This window comes from Scyliorhinus torazame, chromosome 14 (assembly GCF_047496885.1).
Source record: "Scyliorhinus torazame isolate Kashiwa2021f chromosome 14, sScyTor2.1, whole genome shotgun sequence".
Lineage (NCBI taxonomy): Eukaryota > Metazoa > Chordata > Chondrichthyes > Carcharhiniformes > Scyliorhinidae > Scyliorhinus > Scyliorhinus torazame.
Genome location: NC_092720.1, coordinates 90,265,301 through 90,283,893, shown reverse-complemented (window position 1 = coordinate 90,283,893; position 18,593 = coordinate 90,265,301). Strand labels below are relative to the sequence as shown.

The following is an 18,593-nucleotide window of genomic DNA, read 5'->3' as shown; positions in this document are numbered from 1 at the left end:
ATAGGTGGAAGTGGGTAGGCGACTGGCATAGTGCCACTACAATGGCATCTGAATTTATGTTCCTCTCCCCATGCTCTTGGAGAGGTTATAAAATACCTCCTAGGTTGAGATGTGGAAGCATTTTTGAGCAGAATCCCTATCTCCATGTGACCATTTCACCATTATCCCTCTCATGACCCATCTACTCAGTCACCCCTTCATGTTTTGAAAGAAGGGAAAAAAGAGATCTATGAGTAAATGTAAGGGTATATTGAACAGATAGGTAGGGAACGAAACAAACAATGCTGCAAATCCGAAATAAAAACAGAAATTACTGGAAATGTTCAGCAGGTCGGGAAGCATCTGTGGAGCAATAAATAGATTTACAATTTCAAGTTGATAGACTTTCATCAGAATGGGGAATGTTTGTTGAGGGTGACCATAGGGGAAAGGCATGTGATTACATAAGGGTGAGATTGAGTCACAGTGGTGGATGGTCGGTTGGGGATGTGAGGAAATGCATAGACAGGGAGGGTCAGTATGTGAAGTAGGCTTCAGGAGGCAGAGTGAGGGGCTCGGGATGATATGCTCATCAGCATGCAGTTGAATATGCCACTGTGCTCATCTTTTCTACCGTGCTTGGATCAGTGAACTGCACATGAAATTGAATCCACGAACCTGTCACCTCACTCTTCATGCAGATCTCATGGGAAACCTCCAGCCATGCCTTCTTTGTTTCACTAGCAGGCTTTTCCCTCACATTAAGAGGGTACAACAATTACCTGTGGGTCCTCACAGCCCCAACCTTTGAATTAAATTCCTTCAGTCCTGCTTCAACTGCAAAATCCATCAAATGTCACATTTGGGGGTCCCTGGATTTGAAATAGACTTGCTTGGGTCAATATCATTGGTCATTGAACATAGAAGTCAGATGGTGATGCAGTGCCTGGGTTAAAAATAACCACTGGCAGATGCACTGCATTGCTGTCTGTGTTTTCAGTGCTTGACTGGAACCCCACCACCCCACCTCCCAGTGAGAAACTTAAAATCCAGTCTGCTGTCTTTCAAATACTGTGGAACATTAAACTGAGGTTCCAATGTCAGATATATAAAAATCCCATGATACTATTTGATAAAGTGCAGGGAAGTTTTCCTGATGTCTTGTCCTAATTTATATGTAACTAACACAATTAAAAGCAAATGATCTGGTTATTTATGGTATTCCTGTTTGAGACCATGCCCAATGTAACTTGTTTTTTGCAGTTCTCCATATTACATCTGTGATTATACTTCAAAAAAGCTTCATGTGAAATAGTGTCTGATGTCCTGAGGACGGGTAAGACAGCACAGAAATGCAAGTTCTTAGCTTCCTTCTTATCATTGAAGATTCTATCTTCCTTTCTCTGTATTCTGCTTGTTTAATTCCATTTATTTGCTTTCACATGAACTGTTGTCATGCTATGGAGTTGTGGTTTTGCCTTTCATTCCCCCACATCCCCTGCCACACTCAACTTCATCATTTTCATCATTCCTTTCATTTCTGGAAGTAACTTTCCTCTTTTCATTGTGTTATGTAATATGCTACAAGCTGCAATAGTTTTGGGGGGACTTGTACTGGGCTGTACTACAGGGCTCTGATGGATCTGTGTGTCTATTCGGAACCCTGGATATGCGTTATCCCTTCTTAGTTCCCAAATAACAGAGATTCAGGCTGAGCTTTTTGGCAATGTTTTGTTGAACTTTATTTATCAGCTTTAGTGTCTACTGGTAAACTTTTGGTTACAATACAAACTTAGGGCAGATTGATTGTCTTTAGCGAATACAGTGGTTGAGTTTAAAATACAATTACAGATCGGGGTAATTTCTTCAAATCATGATATACAGTACAAAATTACTGATTGATTTAAACAAAAGAAAAATGGCGATTTAGCAAAAGCAAGCAGCAAAAACGTAGGTTTCAGAAAGATGTTAGATTGATTCTGGAATGGATTTTTCCATCCCGACAAGTGATTTTTAAGGAGATTAATATCTTAAAGTCTCGCCTTCTTTACAGCTGTGATTGGCTTTAACTAATTTATAATTCACTCAATTCGACCAAAGTGTCAGTCTGTCGATTTTGAGAGAGATATGTATTTAAATAAGTCGGTGTGAATTTCTCATACTATTGCTTGCCAATTTTCCGATTTATCGACACCTGCATTGCCTTCAGGGTATTATGACCTTAGACTGTGTATTACTATGGAAACGGGACTGTCCAGGCTTGGGAAAGCAGCTGCATTTTCATAATACAATGAAGCCCTTTGGCTAGTTGACGTCACTGGCCTTGGATTCTCTAGCTGTTTGCAAATGTTAAAGTCTAGTTGTAATGAAAGAAAACTAAAGTGTATGATCTGGATTAATCCTTAATGTGTCTCCAGCTATAATTACACTGAATGTGTCTCCAGCTAGAGTTGCACTGAATGAGTTCTCATTTAAACCTCTTATATCTGACTAGAATAGTCAATTTCTATCAGGCTCCAACAAATTTAGCATTCTGCCAAAATGCTGTCAAACCCCAGACTGGCCACAGTTTGTTGAAACACTTAGCAGTGTTTAAGCATGTGCTGTAAATAACCTCGATGCTATTATTAAGAAGAATTGATTATAATTTTAATGGGTAACTGAGTGGAATCACGAAGTGAGATCTCCAACTCACTGGTAAAAACATATCTTATTTAATAAAAAAGACTTAGTGGTCCTAATTAATAAAGGGGGTCGAATGTGATCCTCAAATCAGTAAAACCCTTGAATTCACATAATGAAACAGGATTTGACTTATTAGGTCTTAAAAACCAGGAACCCCAGTGACAGTTTGGAATGTTTTGTATCTGGAAAAATGACCAATCAAGTATTCATGGGCACTGGTAGTTGAATCTGTTTTATGTTTATTTTTGGTATTTTCCTCTTCAGCAGTATCTAATAAATTAAGATTTGGTTTAATATCACACATGAGATGGCACCAACCTAGATAATGAACAATCAGTCTCCTTGAGGGGACAGGACCATCCATCGTGTATGTAATATGAATGTTTCAATGTTCCCTGAACAGGTTTTCAGTGGTACAGTGGTGATCATATGCAGCTGTTATCAGCAATGGAAAATTTATTCTTTGCCTTGCAGCCCAAAGCAGACTTCAAACAGATTTATTTTCTTACTTATGCAATTTTGAAATCTGATTTTATGAAAATGTTGACCTAAACATTGAGATAAGCCCATGGGCGCAATTCTCCGGCCTCGTTACTCTCTTGCTCTAGGGAAACAAGGTTGGTGAATAACGGGAGAAGCCAAAAACGAGAACTGCACCAGGCGCCTCATAGTTTGCGATGCAACCGGCCTGCTCCTGTAGGAGAAACCAATTATCATCACTTAAGCCCAATTTCCATACAATTAACGAGAGCCACCCCATATCCATCGAGCTCCTGTCATTCAGCGGCCTCTCCAGCAAGTGCTCACGCTGGCGCCAATTAAAAGTCCTTTTGAAAAACGTGAACCTGGCAGAAGGGCTTCTGTTGGGAGCCGAGGAGAAAAGCAGCCACCTTTGCTCACAGGCAAAGAGGCCAGGAGTGCTGGGATTGCCATCGGTGGGTGGTGAGGGACCCTCGCCTGGGGGTCCCGCTGCAGGGGTGGGCCATGATAGGCGGGTAGGGAGGGGCATTGGAGGGCAACCGGCGTGAAACCACTCGCGGCACCATCATGTGAACCCCTAGATTGGGTTGCGGGGGCAAACCTTGTCCCTGCCCGTCTGCCCCAACGACCACCCATAACCCCCACCTACTGCTGAGGCTTCTGGCCTTGCGGCTGAAGGCTATTGCTGATAGCTAATTGGCAATCATGGTTAAGTGAGCACTTCACACATCCCAAGTGGATTCCCGTGAGTGGGCGTGCCATGGAGCATGTGGGAGTCATTGTCTGGCATCCCAATCACACCTTGATGCCTGGACACTGTACCTGAACACCACGGGAGGCAATACCACGCACGCAACAGCCAACATCCGAACACCCAGCGGATGGGACACAGCTCCTGGGACATGTCCACGGCCAGAGGGTGGGTGAGTGCCACGGGGGGGGGGGGGCGGGGGGGGGGGGGATGCCTGGAGAGATTGGCAAAGGGTCCGGAGGTCAGCCCGCATTGCGGAAGAAAATGACAGAGGCATCATAATGGTTGAGCAAAAAGGTGTTTAATGTGTTTTACAATCCCCCCACCCCCGATTGTGCTGCCCCCCCAGCCCCCAAGCCCCCCTCCTCAACCCCTACCTACCCCCCACCCCCTCCCCGGTGCCCTCCGTGATGCTCCACTTGCTTTGCCATCCTAGCTATACTGCTACAGGGGATGAATTACTGCACAATTAAACAATGAAGTTTGTGGTGGAGACCAAAGGTGATGGTTTCCTTCTTTTAATGTTTAATTAAAGGAAACTGCAGCTCATCCAAAGCAGGATATGAGACAAGGGCCGGAATTCTCCAGTCGTTGCGATTCACTTTTCCTGCCGGCAGTGTACCCAGACCTGCAGGGTTCCCGGCGGCGTTGGGTGGTCACAATGGTAAATCCCATTGACAAGCGGCAGGAAGCTAGAATCCCGCCGCCAGCGAACGACGCGGTGCCGAGAAACGGACGTGCCACCGAAAAAAACACGGCCGGGGAAGTGGAGAAATCTGCCTAAGTGGTCTCATACCATAAAGGCAGTAAATGGGTCGAGATAGGAGGCAGAAAGATAGAGTTGAGTGTCACCAACATACACATGGAAGCTGACACCGCGTTTGCAGAGGTTGTTGACTTGGGACAGGTCCCTAGGGTATTCGAGAGGTAATGGTCCCTGACAATAATTCAATAAGTAAAAGTGGAACCAAGTGAGAGGAACCTCACTGTTAGAATCAATGAAGACAGACATTGGAGGAAGATAATATGGTAAAAGCTTCCAGAGGGATGGAGGAGAATGAAGAAGGATATCGCACCATGATCTCAGTCAAATGGTGATCATGTGTGACTTTGATTAGAACTGTTTCAGCATTGTGGCCGGAAAAGCAACTTGATTAAAGAGATTCAAACATGGATTGCGGGAATCATGCATATGTATTTGAAGGACAACATGTTTGGTGAGGAATAACAGGTTGGAAAAGAAGCAGTTGAACAGCAAGGACAAAAGAGTGGGCATTTGTGAAGGACAGTGATGATGGCTTTTTTCCCCAAATGAAGGGGTTATAGCAAAGGAGAAGGAACTTATACTGTGAAGAAAAAGTAGTGGTAGAGAAATAAGTTGCGATGTATCTTTGCTCTCAAGGATAATCCTGGACTAGTGGGTGGTTTTGACAGGAGATCAGAGGCCTGTTTTTGTTTGTTGTGGTCCAGGAGGAAAAGAGGGAATAATGCACGGCCAGGAAAAAGAGCGGCTGCTGGAGACTGATAGGATAAGTAAGAGTGGAACCTATTGGGATAATAGGAGTGTTAGAGGAGTATGGTTTGACTAATTCCATCAAAGATTGCAATATGCTGAGGAGAGTAAATGCACCATACTCACACTCACAAAGGCAGTCATTTGTTTTGTTGGATAGGTCGCTTTGATACTTTGGCAGAGAAAGAAAAGTGATTGGACAGATTTACAAAGGTCATTGCAGGAAATGTATGCATTTGGAAGGCGATAATAAATTCAGGGGTTTACCATATATCCAGGTTGAAGGAAAGAAAGTAGGTTGCTGTTTAGAAAACTTCAGAAATTCTAAAATTGTCGTTTTTGCATTTCTCTGGACTTCTGGGTTTGCCAAGGCACATGCCCGCCTAGGACAAAGAGGGGCTCTCTGCACAGCTGCACGGTAAAAGCAGCTGCATAGGATAATGCACCGACTGCAACATGTTCCTCTTTATGTTTTATCCAATGAGGAGCTTTTAGTTTTAAGTCACTTAGCCAATTTATTATGATGTTTGAAAATTACACTCATATGGAATCAAATACAATAAAATATAATGTGCAAAGGGACCAGAAGGGGCAATGAACAGCACAGACTGCTCGGGATCTAAAACCTCAGACAATTGCCAGGGAAGAAAGCAAGCTGCTTAATGAATTAAACAAATCCAAAAGTCTGTTAACCATAGAAGCAAAAACGTGCATTGTTCTATTCACATTATTAATTTTATCATACATCGAAGCGTAATTAATGCTTAAAAATTTGCAATATTCAACTAAGGCAGCCATGGGAGTAATGCAGTAATAATACTTCATCTGTTTGGCACTTTAACAGACTGAAATAGAGCATGCCTTTGTCTTAATAGTTGCATTCTCATCTCTGAATCCTGCTCAGAGTGAGCAGGTGGTAACAAATTCTGGCTTTGAATTCTGAGTTAACATCCAGGAGAATACATGCATTCAATGAGTGTGGGTACGTTGTAGACTCCTTCCAATGTTCTGCCTCTATTCCTGCTATTTTCTACATTTACTTCAATATTTGATAAAATAGTGTTATCAAACAATATTTGTTAAAACAATAAAAATAAAAATTAGGAGAGACGTAATGTCATTAAAAGTCATTAAAGTTCCCACACCTGGAAGATCGGAAAAGGTTTTTTTCATGATTGGTTAAACAGGATTGGACACAGAGCAGCCTTTCTTTGGTTCTCAAAGCCAAATAGGCAAAGCGTCCAAGTTTTCGGGTTGTGGGGGTAATGAGGGAAATAAAGGAGAATAAGGGGCCTTGCTTTTATCTTTGTGTGAGTGTGTGTGTGTGGGGGGGGGGGGGGGGGGGAGTGGTCTCCCTTTATGTTCATAGTTCTCATTTTTGATCAGGGTGTTCTGCTTTTTGTATATATAAAAGCTCAGGAGGCCTGAGATGCTAACTCCTAAAGAAGCTTAATTCGGCAATCAAAATAAAGGCTGCAACGCAGCTTACAGTGCCAGGGTCCCAAGCGGGACTACTGCTCGTCAGTCCCAGTCGGCTATCATGAGGTAATTTTTACGATGGGCCTCCTCCAAGAGCAGGGCGTTCATATTCCACGAGTTCCATGGGAAGATCAATTGGGGTGTCCCTGTGGGTCGCATGAGGGTTTTATATCCCTCCCCCACCCCCAAAATCCGAAGGTCTCCCGGTTGTAGAGGGAGGTCACCTTCACTGTTTTGCCCATAGCTGTGCTTCTTGCAACTGTGGGGCTGGGTTGGGGAGTGGTGGGAGAGGCATGTATTATGTCAGTGAGTGTCTTTTTCACATTAAACGCTGAAGGGGCCTTGTCGGAGGTCCGTCTCTGACTGCAATGTCCACCGAGAGTGTTGAGGATTCCTGGTCCTCCTGGCCTGGGCTCAGGTCCCTAGTGGGAAGTGCACCTTGGTTTAAAGATGGCAGACGGTGGGGGAGTGGGAGCAAGTGACTGATTAATTCGGCCTGGTTCGCTCTGGGGCAGTCTTCCTGCCTTTTGAGGTAATCCATGGGCTTACACATGGTTCGTTGTCCAATCTTGACGTATAGGAGATTGGCCCTGTTCTCTCCACTATGGTCTGGAATGCACTGGGTGATGTCCCCAAATTTTTGAACGTGGACTGCGTCCCCAGGTTTATAGCCTCTGCCACATATTCAATGACAATTCTTCTTTTCCACCTTCTTGCCACAATTCTGGAACATCAAACTTTGGCGGGTCCGGAGGTGACAGTCCATCAGCAGCTCTGTTGACTCCGGTTGTAGCATAATAATACTAATAATCTTTATTGTCACAAGTAGACTTACATTGCAATGAAGTTACTGTTACTAATCACCACATTCCAGCGCCTGTTCAGGTACACTGAGGGAGAATTCAGGATGTCCAAATTATCTAACAATTATCTAAAAGCAAGGCCCCTTATTCTCCTTTATTTCCCTCATTACCCCCTAACTCGTCTGTCGGGACGAGTGGGAGGAAACTGGAACACCCGGAGGAAACCTACGCAGATACGGAGCGAACATGCGGACTCCACACAGACTCCATTGGTAGGCATTTTGGGGGTATCGTACTTGTTGGTACTGCAGACGGGGTGTAAGATGGATGTCCTCGCCTTTGCCTTGTTAATAGCCCGGAAGCGAGTCCTCCTTGGGTGGAGGCTCCTACTCTGTCCAGGGCCTCAGCCTGTTTGGGTGACCTCATGTTATTTTTACATTTGGAGAAAGCCAGGTACACCATTAGGGGCTCGGCAGAGGGGTTCTACCTGAGATGGAAGCCATTCATTTTCTTTTTTAAAGAGTTAGCTACCGTCAATTGTTGGGAGGGTTTTAGTTTTAGTTTATTGTTGGGGGTTAGATTTGAATGTGTTCTTATCTGTTGACTGTGTTCCTTTCATATTGTAAATTGTAGCATCCGTTTTAAATTACATTGTTATAAATGAAAAAGTTTTCAATAAAAATATTTTAAAACATTCTTGAGATTATTCACTGGTAAAGGGGATACCATTGTCAGTGCCAAGCACCTTTGGAATCCGGTGAGTGCTGAAGGACTGGTGCAACTACTCCTCGGTGACTCGCTAAGTGGTGGAAGACATTTTGTGTACGTCCATCCACTTGGAGTGGGCGTCGGTCAGGAGCAGGAACACTGATCCCAAGAAGAGCCCAGCGATATCTGCGTGCAAATGCACTCACGGGCATCCCGGCCAACCCCATGGATGGAGCAAGGCTGATGGAGGGAGCTTCTGGTGCTTCTGGCAAGCCACACATTGCTGCACAATTTGTTCAATGTCACCGTTGAGCCCTGGTCACCATACTTAACTCCAAGCGAGCATCTTCAACTTCAAAACCCTTGCATGTCCGCTTTGCAAGTCCTGAAAGATGGTTCGCTGATCTGTCTGTGGGATAACCACGTGGGTTCCCCACAGAATGATGCCACCCTCCACACTGAGTTCCTACTGTTTTGAAACGTAGGCCTGCAGTTCCTCTGGGAGTTTCCCCTGAAATCAGCCATGTAGGTTGACGAGGTGCAGTTTTGCCAATGCAGTATCCTTTTGGGTCCACGTGTGGATTTCTGCGGCTGTGACGGGTAATGTGTCCATAAAGTTTAATGCCAAAATAACTTTATCCACTACTAGCGGGGACAGGAGGCTTACAGGCAGCGAGAGTAGGCTAATAATAATAATGATAATCATTATTAGGGTCACAAGTAGGCTTACATTAACACTGCAATGAAGTTACTGTGAAAATCGACTGGTCGCCACACTCCGACACCTGTTCGGGTCCACAGAGGGAGAATTCAGAATGTCCAATTCACCTAACCAGAATGTCTATCAAGGCTTGTGGGAGGAAACCGGAGCACCTGGAGGAAACCCACACAGACATGAGGAGAACGTGCAGACTCCGCTCAGACAGTGATCCAAAGGGCATGTGCGTGTGCCTGGGTGATATTCAAATGTGTATTCATATGTCGTCAACAGCGAAGCCCACTATTGGATCCTGGCCAAAGCTATCGACGGTATAAATTTATCTTCCTTGAACAGGCCGAGTAAGGGCTTATGGTCCGTGGTTATCATAAAATGATGTCTGTAGGCGTACTTTTTGTGTTTGGTCCTTTGTACTTCATGAAGGAACTCACCAAACACTTTGACTTATCCAAATCAGGATCTTGGGCGGGATTCCCCCCTGCCTGGCGGGGCGGGGTGGGGGGGGTGTTCCGGCGTAATGGGGTGGCGGGAACCACTCCGGCGTCGGGCCACCCCAAAGGTGCGGAAGTCTCCGCACCTTTAGGGGCCAAGCCCTCACCTTGAGGGGCTAGGACCGCGCTGGAGCGGTTTCCGCTCCACCGGCTGGCAGGAAAGGCCTTTGGCGCCATGCCAACCGGGGCCGAAAGGTCTTCGCCGGGTGATGCGGGTCGGCGCATGCGAGGGAGCGTCAGCGGCTGCTGACGTCATCCCCGCGCATGCGCAGGGGAGGGATCTCTTCCGCCTCTGCCATAGTGAAGACCATGGCGAAGGCGGAAGAAAAAGAGTGCCCCCACGGCACAGGCCCGCCCGTGGATCGGTGGGCCCTGATCGCGGGCCAGGCCACCGTGGGGGCACCCCCCCGGGTACAGATCGCCCCACGCCTCTCCCCAGGACCCCGGAGCCTGCCCGCGCCGCCTTGTCCCGCCGTTCAAAAGGTGTTTTAATCCACGCTGGCGGGACAGGCATTCCAGCAGTGGGACTTTGGCCCATCGCGGGCCAGAGAATCGCCGATTCCCGCCGAACCTCTGGTGGGGGAGACTTCGGGACACGGCGGGGGCAGGATTCGTGCCAGGATTCATGCCAGCCCCCGGCGATTCTCCGACCCGGCGGGGGGTCGGAGAATCCCGCCCCTTTTATTTATTTATTTTCTTTTTTATAAATTTAGAGTACCCAATTATTTTTTCCCAATTAAGGGGCAATTTAGCATGTCCGATTCACCCAACCTGCACATCTTTGGGTTGTGGGGGTGAAACCCACGCAGACACAGAGAGAATGTGCAAACTCCACACAGTGACCCAGGGCCGGGATCGAACCCGGGTCCTCAGCGCCGTAGTCCCAGTGCTAACCACTGCACCACCATGCTGCCCCTAAACCAAAATCTTTTATTGAGTCTCGTGTGGTAAGATAGCAATCTGTTACAGAGCACGTTATCATGGAGTCTGTTAACTACTCCTCTGAAACATGCACCTAGCACTGACCATTCACACGTACGTCCTATTACCCTTTCAATCTTCTGTGGATGGCCGGATGGGTCTCCCTTTATATCTGAGTCACAGATCACATGACCTTGGTCTAGAGACCGCATGATGTGTCTGTACCACCACCTGCTGGTTGGAGGTCGCCCACCATCCACCTATGATATAGCCCATAGGCATATCACCACAGTACTGATGACGTTTTTAAACTGCAAAAGTCACAGTCAGTCTTACCTTTTCAGTCTGCGCATAACAGCGCTCTGTGTCGGCCAGGGTTCTGGATGCACAGACTATCGGTCATTCTGTCCCATCATCCCACTGATGGGACAACAACGCAGCCCTAATGCCAAATGGAGAGGCATCACATGTGAGGACGAGTGGCTTCAATGGTTCTGTAATGTGTCAACAGTTTTGAAGATAGCAGTTGCTGCTTCATCTTGGCAAATGCTTCCACTTACGGTGCTTTTCACATCCCATTTCTGGTTCTTTTTTAGAAGCATGTAGAGGCGCCGACAAGGTAGCCATTCGGGATGAACTTTCCATAATAGTTGACAAGCCCTAGGAACAACCTCAGCTCTGTCGCATTCTGAGGTGTCGGGCTCCCTTGATGGCCTGGACCGTTTCTCCACCAGATGCAATCCATCCTTATAGTTGCAGTATTCCAAATATTGGATTGGATTTGTTTATTGTCACGTGTACCGAGGTTCAGTGAAAAGTATTTTTCTGTGAGCAGCTCAACAGATCATTAAGTACATGAGAAGAAAAGGGAATAAAAGAAAATACATAATAGGGCAACACAAGGTATACAATGTAACTACATAAGCACTGGCATCGGATGAAGCTTCCAGGGGTGTAGTGTTAATGAGGTCAGTCCATAAGAGGGTCATTTAGGAGTCTGGTGACAGTGGGCCTCAAATATATGTCCTCTTTCACCTGGAATACGCATTTACCCCTTTTCAGGCAGACAATTATGTCACAAAACCATCCGAGGACCGCTTCCAGGTTGCCCAGGTGTTCCTTCTCAGTGGCTCCTGTAATGAGTACATCATTCAGGTAGACAGCCAATCTGGGGAGCCCTTGGAGGATGTTTTCCACCAGCTGCTGGAAAATTGCATATGCCGCTGACACTCTGAATGGAAGCCAGGTTAACTTGTACAACACCCTGTGGTCATTGACGGTTACATATTTTCTGGATGCCGCATCTAACGCCAGCTGGAGGTATGCGTGATTCATGTCCAGCTTTGAAGATCTGTTGTCCGTGGGTAACTGGGGTCACCGTAGTCCCAATGATGATCAAAGGTTCTACGGTGTATGTTGCCAGCCGGGCCTTGGTATCCTTCAAGCCCAGGTGCTGGATCACCCCAAAAAGCTTATGAAATGTCTGTCATCCAATAATTGAAATAGCAGTTCCCGTATTGATTTCCATATCCAAGAGTGACCATTAACTTGGAGCACTATTCTTATTGGGGCTACTTTGGGGGCCCTGATGCAGTTTAACTGCATGAGGTCATCTTCTTTGATTGGGGCAATGTGCAAAGCCCTGGTCAATTCTGGTAGCCTCGGCCCCCACGGTTCCTTCGACTATAAGTGCAGCACTGTTGTGGTTACTCCTCATTGTCCACTGGGGAGATATTTTGCCAGCTGTGGTGGCACTTGGCCAGCGGGTCTGACCATGGTGCTGTATTAGAGGTGACTGGGTCACGCAAGTCCTATCCTTGGAGAGAGAATCACTCATCGGAATGGGAGCCGGCCAACGCTGTACACGTCATAGTCCATGGAACCCTGGACAGTTCTATGGCACTTTTCTTAGATCCAAGGCAGGCCCGCTAACATCTTCATTTGGGTCACTACATTGTTTACGCCATACACAAAACAATCTCTGAACAGGGAGGGATGGGCCGAAGACACAATGCTTGTTTAACTTGCGAAGGCGCATCAAAAACTCGGTAACCGATTCCCCAGGGGTTTGCCTGGCTGTACTAAAGCATTATCTCTGCATTATTACCGACGGTTTAGGGTTGTACTGATTCACAACAAGTTCCACGAGTTCGCTCAACGTGTTCGAGTCTGGGGCTGCCGGCTAGGTGAGGTTCTTGGTTACGAAGAATGTCAGGGTCCTGCAGGAGTCAGGTGAATTACCTTTTGTTGGCCGTCTCCAACAGTACTAATTGCCTGGATGAAATACCACATCCGTTTGGTATTCTGGGCCCAATCTTCTACGCCTGCGTCAGTGGCCCCTCGTCTTCTGAAAAGCACCATTTTGAAAGTCTTGCCAACCTCGTTCCCATGCCGGGGAATTCCGGACCGGTCTGGAAGTCCAGGATTGCAGCGTTATTTTCCTCGTCACCAGTATAAAAGCTCAGGAGGCCCGAGAATGAAAATCCAAAAGATGTTTGATTTGACAACAAAAGCAAAGGCCGCAATGCAGCTTAGAAGTCCCCAATCGGGAGAACTGCTCTCGCCCGTCCCAGTCTGGGCTGGCTTTAATGAGCCAATTTTTTTTGCAAGTCCAAGTCCCACGGGCGGCGGAGTTTATATTCCACCAGTTCCACAGGGATATCAATTGGGGTGCCCATATGAGTCTCGTGAGAGTTTCACAGTATAGTTACAGTTACAGTACAGTACGGTCCCTATGTATGGAAGAGTCTTACCATTCGTAAATAAGAGGAGCCACTTTTGGGGGTTTTCTTTTTGTATATGTAGAAGTTTCACATATTTACCACTGATATTGTTGAATAACTATTTGTGGTTCACTCACTGGTTTTACCACATATCCAGTCCTCGGTTCCAATCTCACCGACCATATGCATTTTAAATCTCATATTTAATTGTTCTAAAAAGCCTAAGAATACATCCACTGCAACTGAGATCTCAAACATTTGAGTCAGAGAGCATCAAATCAACTTGAACTCCATGGGAATAATTTTGAGACCAAACTACAAAGCTGAAATTAATCCTAAATGAAAAATGTAATTGGTTTTGCCATCTAAATTATGAGGCAGGAAAACATTCAAATGGGAGTAGGCCATTGAATCTCTTAAACCAATTCTGGTGTTCAATTAGTTCTTCGGTCATCAGTACCTCAACTCAACTGCTTCGTATATGTCGGGGCGATTTTGAGCCTCCTCTCTCCGACTGTGAGAAAATCCAGAGAGAAGTGAAAAATTTGATTTTCTCCAGCGTGATTGGCTTTCGGGATCTAGTGTGAATTGTGCCGTGGGAGTCTAGGAGCCTCATTTTAATACATTACCATGTCATTAGTGAGCACCCTCTCCGGAATTCCGAAGGTATCCCTCTGGGGGTGCAGAATTAAGCATAGCCCCTTTGGGTGGGGGAGGGGGTTGATCTGCTGACGAGGAGGGGGTGATCTGCCGGTAATAACTGCTGAATATGGCCCAGGTGCCTTTCAGCAGCTGTGCTGGTGTGGCGCTCTTTAAAGAAAGCGTCCTGATTGTTTGAAGCCGGTCCCCGCCTTGCCAGAGTGATGGCATTAACTGTGCCCAATCACTTCTGTTTTCTAAGTGCTGCAACATTTCCAATAGCAGAGTGGGTTGCTTCATAGCTCCAGGGTCCCAGGTTCGATACCCGGCTTGGGTCACTGTCTGTGTGGAGTCTGCACGTTCTGCGTGGGTTTCCTCCGGGCGCTCTGGTTTCCTCCCACAAGTCCCGAAAGACGTGCTGTTAGGTCATTTGGACATCCTGAATTCTCCCTCTGTGTACCCGAACAGGCGCCGGAATGGGGCGACTCGGGGATTTTCACAGTAACTTCATTGCAGTGTTAATGTAAGTCTACTTGTGACAATAAAGATTATTAAAAATTATTAAATTAAGATTTCATGAGAAATCCTGCTGACACTCCGTTCTTCTCACAGGGACTGACACTTCGCCATGTTTTGGTAAGATTCTGCCGCTCGATTCCTCTCTTTTTTTATCATTCCCTTTTTGTATCATTCTGCTGAATCTTTGCTGGATCTGCTCCAAAACCAATGGCTTTAAAAATAATGCATCATCTCCAAATTGGTCTGTAATTCCAGTGAAATGCAGATGAAGCACCTGATGTATTTTACGGCAGGATTATGACAAATTGGCTTGCCAGCCTCCTTAAGACTGAACCGTTGAACTTCAAGTTCCATTCTTTGATTGGTGTAAAGTACTTTGGTAAATCCTGATGTTGTAAAAGGCATTGTACACATGAAAGTTCCTTGTTCTTTTTATTAATAGCTCCAGAGGCAGCTTGCTGGTTCTGGTAAGGGAAGTGGATGGGAAAGGGGTCAGCAAGATGTGCTGGCTCTGAGGCCGTCTATGATCTTCAGGAGAGCCAGATAGGGGATGGGAATTTGAAGTGAGATGAGCAATTACTAGCAACTGCCTGTGCTTTCAATCTGAAATTGGCCAGGGCACCCCTGTTCCTCTTGGCTTCATATGAAGGTAAATCAAAACAATTATGGCTTAGCTTTCTTGTGGCCTCTATTCATCCCTTTCAGGGCCAACTGTATGACTGCTGAATGCCTGAACAAACTGATTGTATCAATGCATGCTGCAGCCAATCATGGTACAATCTGGCAAAGAGGCTTAAACAGGCATTAACTCTCACATTTGCAGGTGCAATGGGCCGAGCACCAGTATCAGATGCGTTGACTGCAGCTCTAACCATTATGATGGGCAACAAACCTGTGACAAGGAATGTGAAATTCCCTTTTGTGTGGATGGCAAGGAAGCATCAGACTGAGCTCTTTTCATGATGTTTTTCCCAGTTGGATGATTAGTGAACAAAACCCAAACTGCCAAGAATTCACATTCAGCAACTGTGGAATCAGACCGTAGCAAGAAGTCCACATCGGGAACAAAGTAAAAGAATAATCAGTCAGAAGTTAATAGCCATTCAATAAATGTGTTTGGGGTTTGGCTTAGGGAACTGAGGCCATCCAGTGCAAGTGTCTGCAGCCGATGTTAGATTGCACTAGTGGCTCAGGCCAAGAGCCATTTGTAGTGCAAATTAATCTAGTGTGATGAATATTAGATTCACTTTGTGGTTCACGGGTCTGTGCCCAAATGACATTGAGTATTACCTTTAGAGTCTGTAATGTACATAGTCACACTGATTAGGTCTGTTAAGATTATTTGTGATAATACAGCTTTCCAGAGCATGTATTGTAAACAAAATAATGTTTTTACTGACAGTAATCTGCAAGAAAAAACCCCACATCAAATGATTAACGTGTGCCCGAAAGGTGTTGGAAATTTTCCAATGACACTTACCTGCCTCATCATAGGCGGCAGAGAGTTTTTCAAGCACTTTACGGTCTATTGCAAGAATCTGCTGTTCCAGGATTGATTGATGAGATAACACACTATTTTCCTTATCTTTTTCATAGTCTTGTAGATGTTGCTTCAGAGCCTCGGGCAAGTGTATCTTCACATATTCCGCAGCAGACTGCAGAGAGAAAGGTAAAAGTGCTCAAAGGAATGCCAACCAAATATTTATGACAGTTACGTTACAGAATATAGGAACATATATATTGTAGGAATTCAGCAATTCTAATCACTGTTGAGAATATTTATGTGACATTGCTGACTGTCAAGTAAACACCGATGTGTTTTAAATGAAAAATTCATCTCTTTCCCAATTTACACAGAAGTGAATATAATAATAATCCTTATTAGTGTCACAAGTAGGCTTACATTAACACACTACTTTTTCTTTGATACCCCATCCTACCATGTGATTACTATTAGGGGGCCTGTGCGCCACTCCTCCAAGTGGCTTTCTGCCTTTATCATTCCTCATCTCTACCCAAACCGCTTCCTGTTTTCCTGAACTTGGGTCATTCCGTTCTGTTGTGCGACTGTCATCTTTAATTAACAGAACCCCTCTCCACATTTTTCCTACCTTCCCGTCCTTCCTAAATGTCACATTCCTTTCAATTTTTCATTCTGCAGCCATGTCTCTGCAACGGCTATTGGAATGTACTTGTTTATCTCCATTTGCACTAACAGTTCATCTGTTTTGTTTCGAACACTAAATGTATTCAGATATGGGGCCTTAGGTTTTGTCCTTTTATTATATTTGTAACCCCTAGCCTTATCGGTTGATTTACTCTTAGATTTGTACTCTCTGGGGGCAGCACGGTGGTGCAGTGGTTAGCACAGCCACTTCACGACGCCGAGGTCCCAGGTTCGAAACCGGCTCTGGGTCCCTGTCCGTGTGGAGTTTTGACATTCTCCCCTTGTTTGCGTGGGTTTCACCCCCACAACCCAAAGATGTGCAGGGTAGGTGGATTGGCTATGCTAAATTGCCCCTTAATTGGAAAAAAAATGAATTGGGCACTCTAAATGTATTTAAAAAAAAGATTTGTACTCTCTGTCTGTTCCTGTCATGGTCTGTTGATTGTTTACCATACTAGTTATGAAGTGATAGTCTATTTGATGTTGTTTATGATTTTAGAGGTAAAAATTATTCCAAGGCAGAACTGTGGAGCTGGTTTAGCACAGGGCTAAATAGCTGGCTTTTAAAGCAGACCAAAGCAGGCCAGCAGCGCGGGTTCAATTCCCGTACCAGCCTCCCCGAACAGGCGCCGGAATGTGGCGACTAGAGGCCTTTCACAGTAATTTCATTTGAAGCTTACTTGTGACAATAAGCGATTTTAATTTCATTTTCATTTTTTCATTTTCATATTCGTGCAGTATTGGAGCAGTTGGCTGCATTTTGTCAGGTTTCTTGTTTTTTGTGGCGAAGTAACCTCACAAGAGAGAGAAAAGATGAAACAGCATCAAAGCAGCATTTCTAAATGTATTGATAAATCCAGTTAAAAGATAAGAGTGACACCACATGGGATTTTGTTTCATACAAACTCAATACTATTCACTCAACCCTGCTTCCAAAGCACCAGAATTACAGTAGGACATTATCTGAATTGTCCAGAATATTTCAATAAGTTGCAATATATATTTTCCATTCTGTAATATAAATGCACAGTACGCAAGAGACACGTTTTAAATTAGCTTCATAGCTGTGGGCTTTTGACGCGATTACTTTGGAATTCAGTCGATCTATTTTGCATTTTTCATGATTTATCCTTTGTAGCAGCTTCAGGAGCTGTTATCTATCCACAGCATCCTTTGGCCAGGGGGAGTAGTTATTGTAATTCCTCCTCAGGTGACAGGTGCCATGTATGCCACAGAGAAAGGTGCTTTATGTCTGTCTTTCCTCTCCTGAATTAACAATTTAGTGGTCATAAGTTTCCAATGACCCTGCAAAATCCGAGAACATTCTTCACCTCCATGGCTGAACATTAAACTGTCTGGGGAATGTAAGATTGGAACTCAAACCTGTAGTGTGTGACTGCCAGGAACTGAACTCAACTCAGTGTAATTCCAATTTGCCAGTGGCATTTTTGGAGGTAACTGTGAATTTGCCTCATAGTTGCAATAGGTACAATCAATACTGAACCATCTGTGTCTAAGTATGTTTTTTTCAAAAAATTCCAACTAAGGGGGAATTTAGCGTGGCCAATCCACCTAGCCTGCACATCTTGGCGTTGTGGGGGTGAGACCCACGCAGACACGGGGAGAATGTGCAAACTCCACAGGGACCCACGGCCAGGATTGAACCCGGGTCCTCGGCGCCGTGAGGCAGCAGTGCTAACCACTGCACCACCCTGCCACCACTAGTATGTTTTTCAGCACTAATGTCAGGTAGTGGCAAAAATATATACTACAATTGAGCAGCAAGAGGCTAGTACAATGTGAAAAGCAATTGTGCCTTCTTGTGCATGATTGATGGCAAACTGTAATTTCACTGCCTTCTCAAACATATATATTGAACTATTTAAAAAGGACTTTTTGAAGCAAGGAAAGACTGATTTAAGATTACTGCTGTGTGGCATTGTAAGTTAACCAGTTTCTGGAAAGCTTCGATGTGAGTTACAATTCAGACATGCCACAGCATCCTTCCATGGAATGC

General features: G+C 45.2%; 1 protein-coding gene across 1 annotated transcript in view; it reads right to left on the bottom strand.

Moving 5' to 3' along the window:
* Window positions 1-18,593, bottom strand: part of ppm1lb (protein phosphatase, Mg2+/Mn2+ dependent, 1Lb) — a 205,185-nt gene that overhangs the window by 57,545 nt on the left and 129,047 nt on the right. Inside the window, exon 2 of the mRNA XM_072474460.1 lies at window positions 15,890-16,064. Coding sequence (XP_072330561.1) covers window positions 15,890-16,064 — 175 coding nt within the window. The remainder of the gene's footprint in view (window positions 1-15,889; window positions 16,065-18,593) is intronic.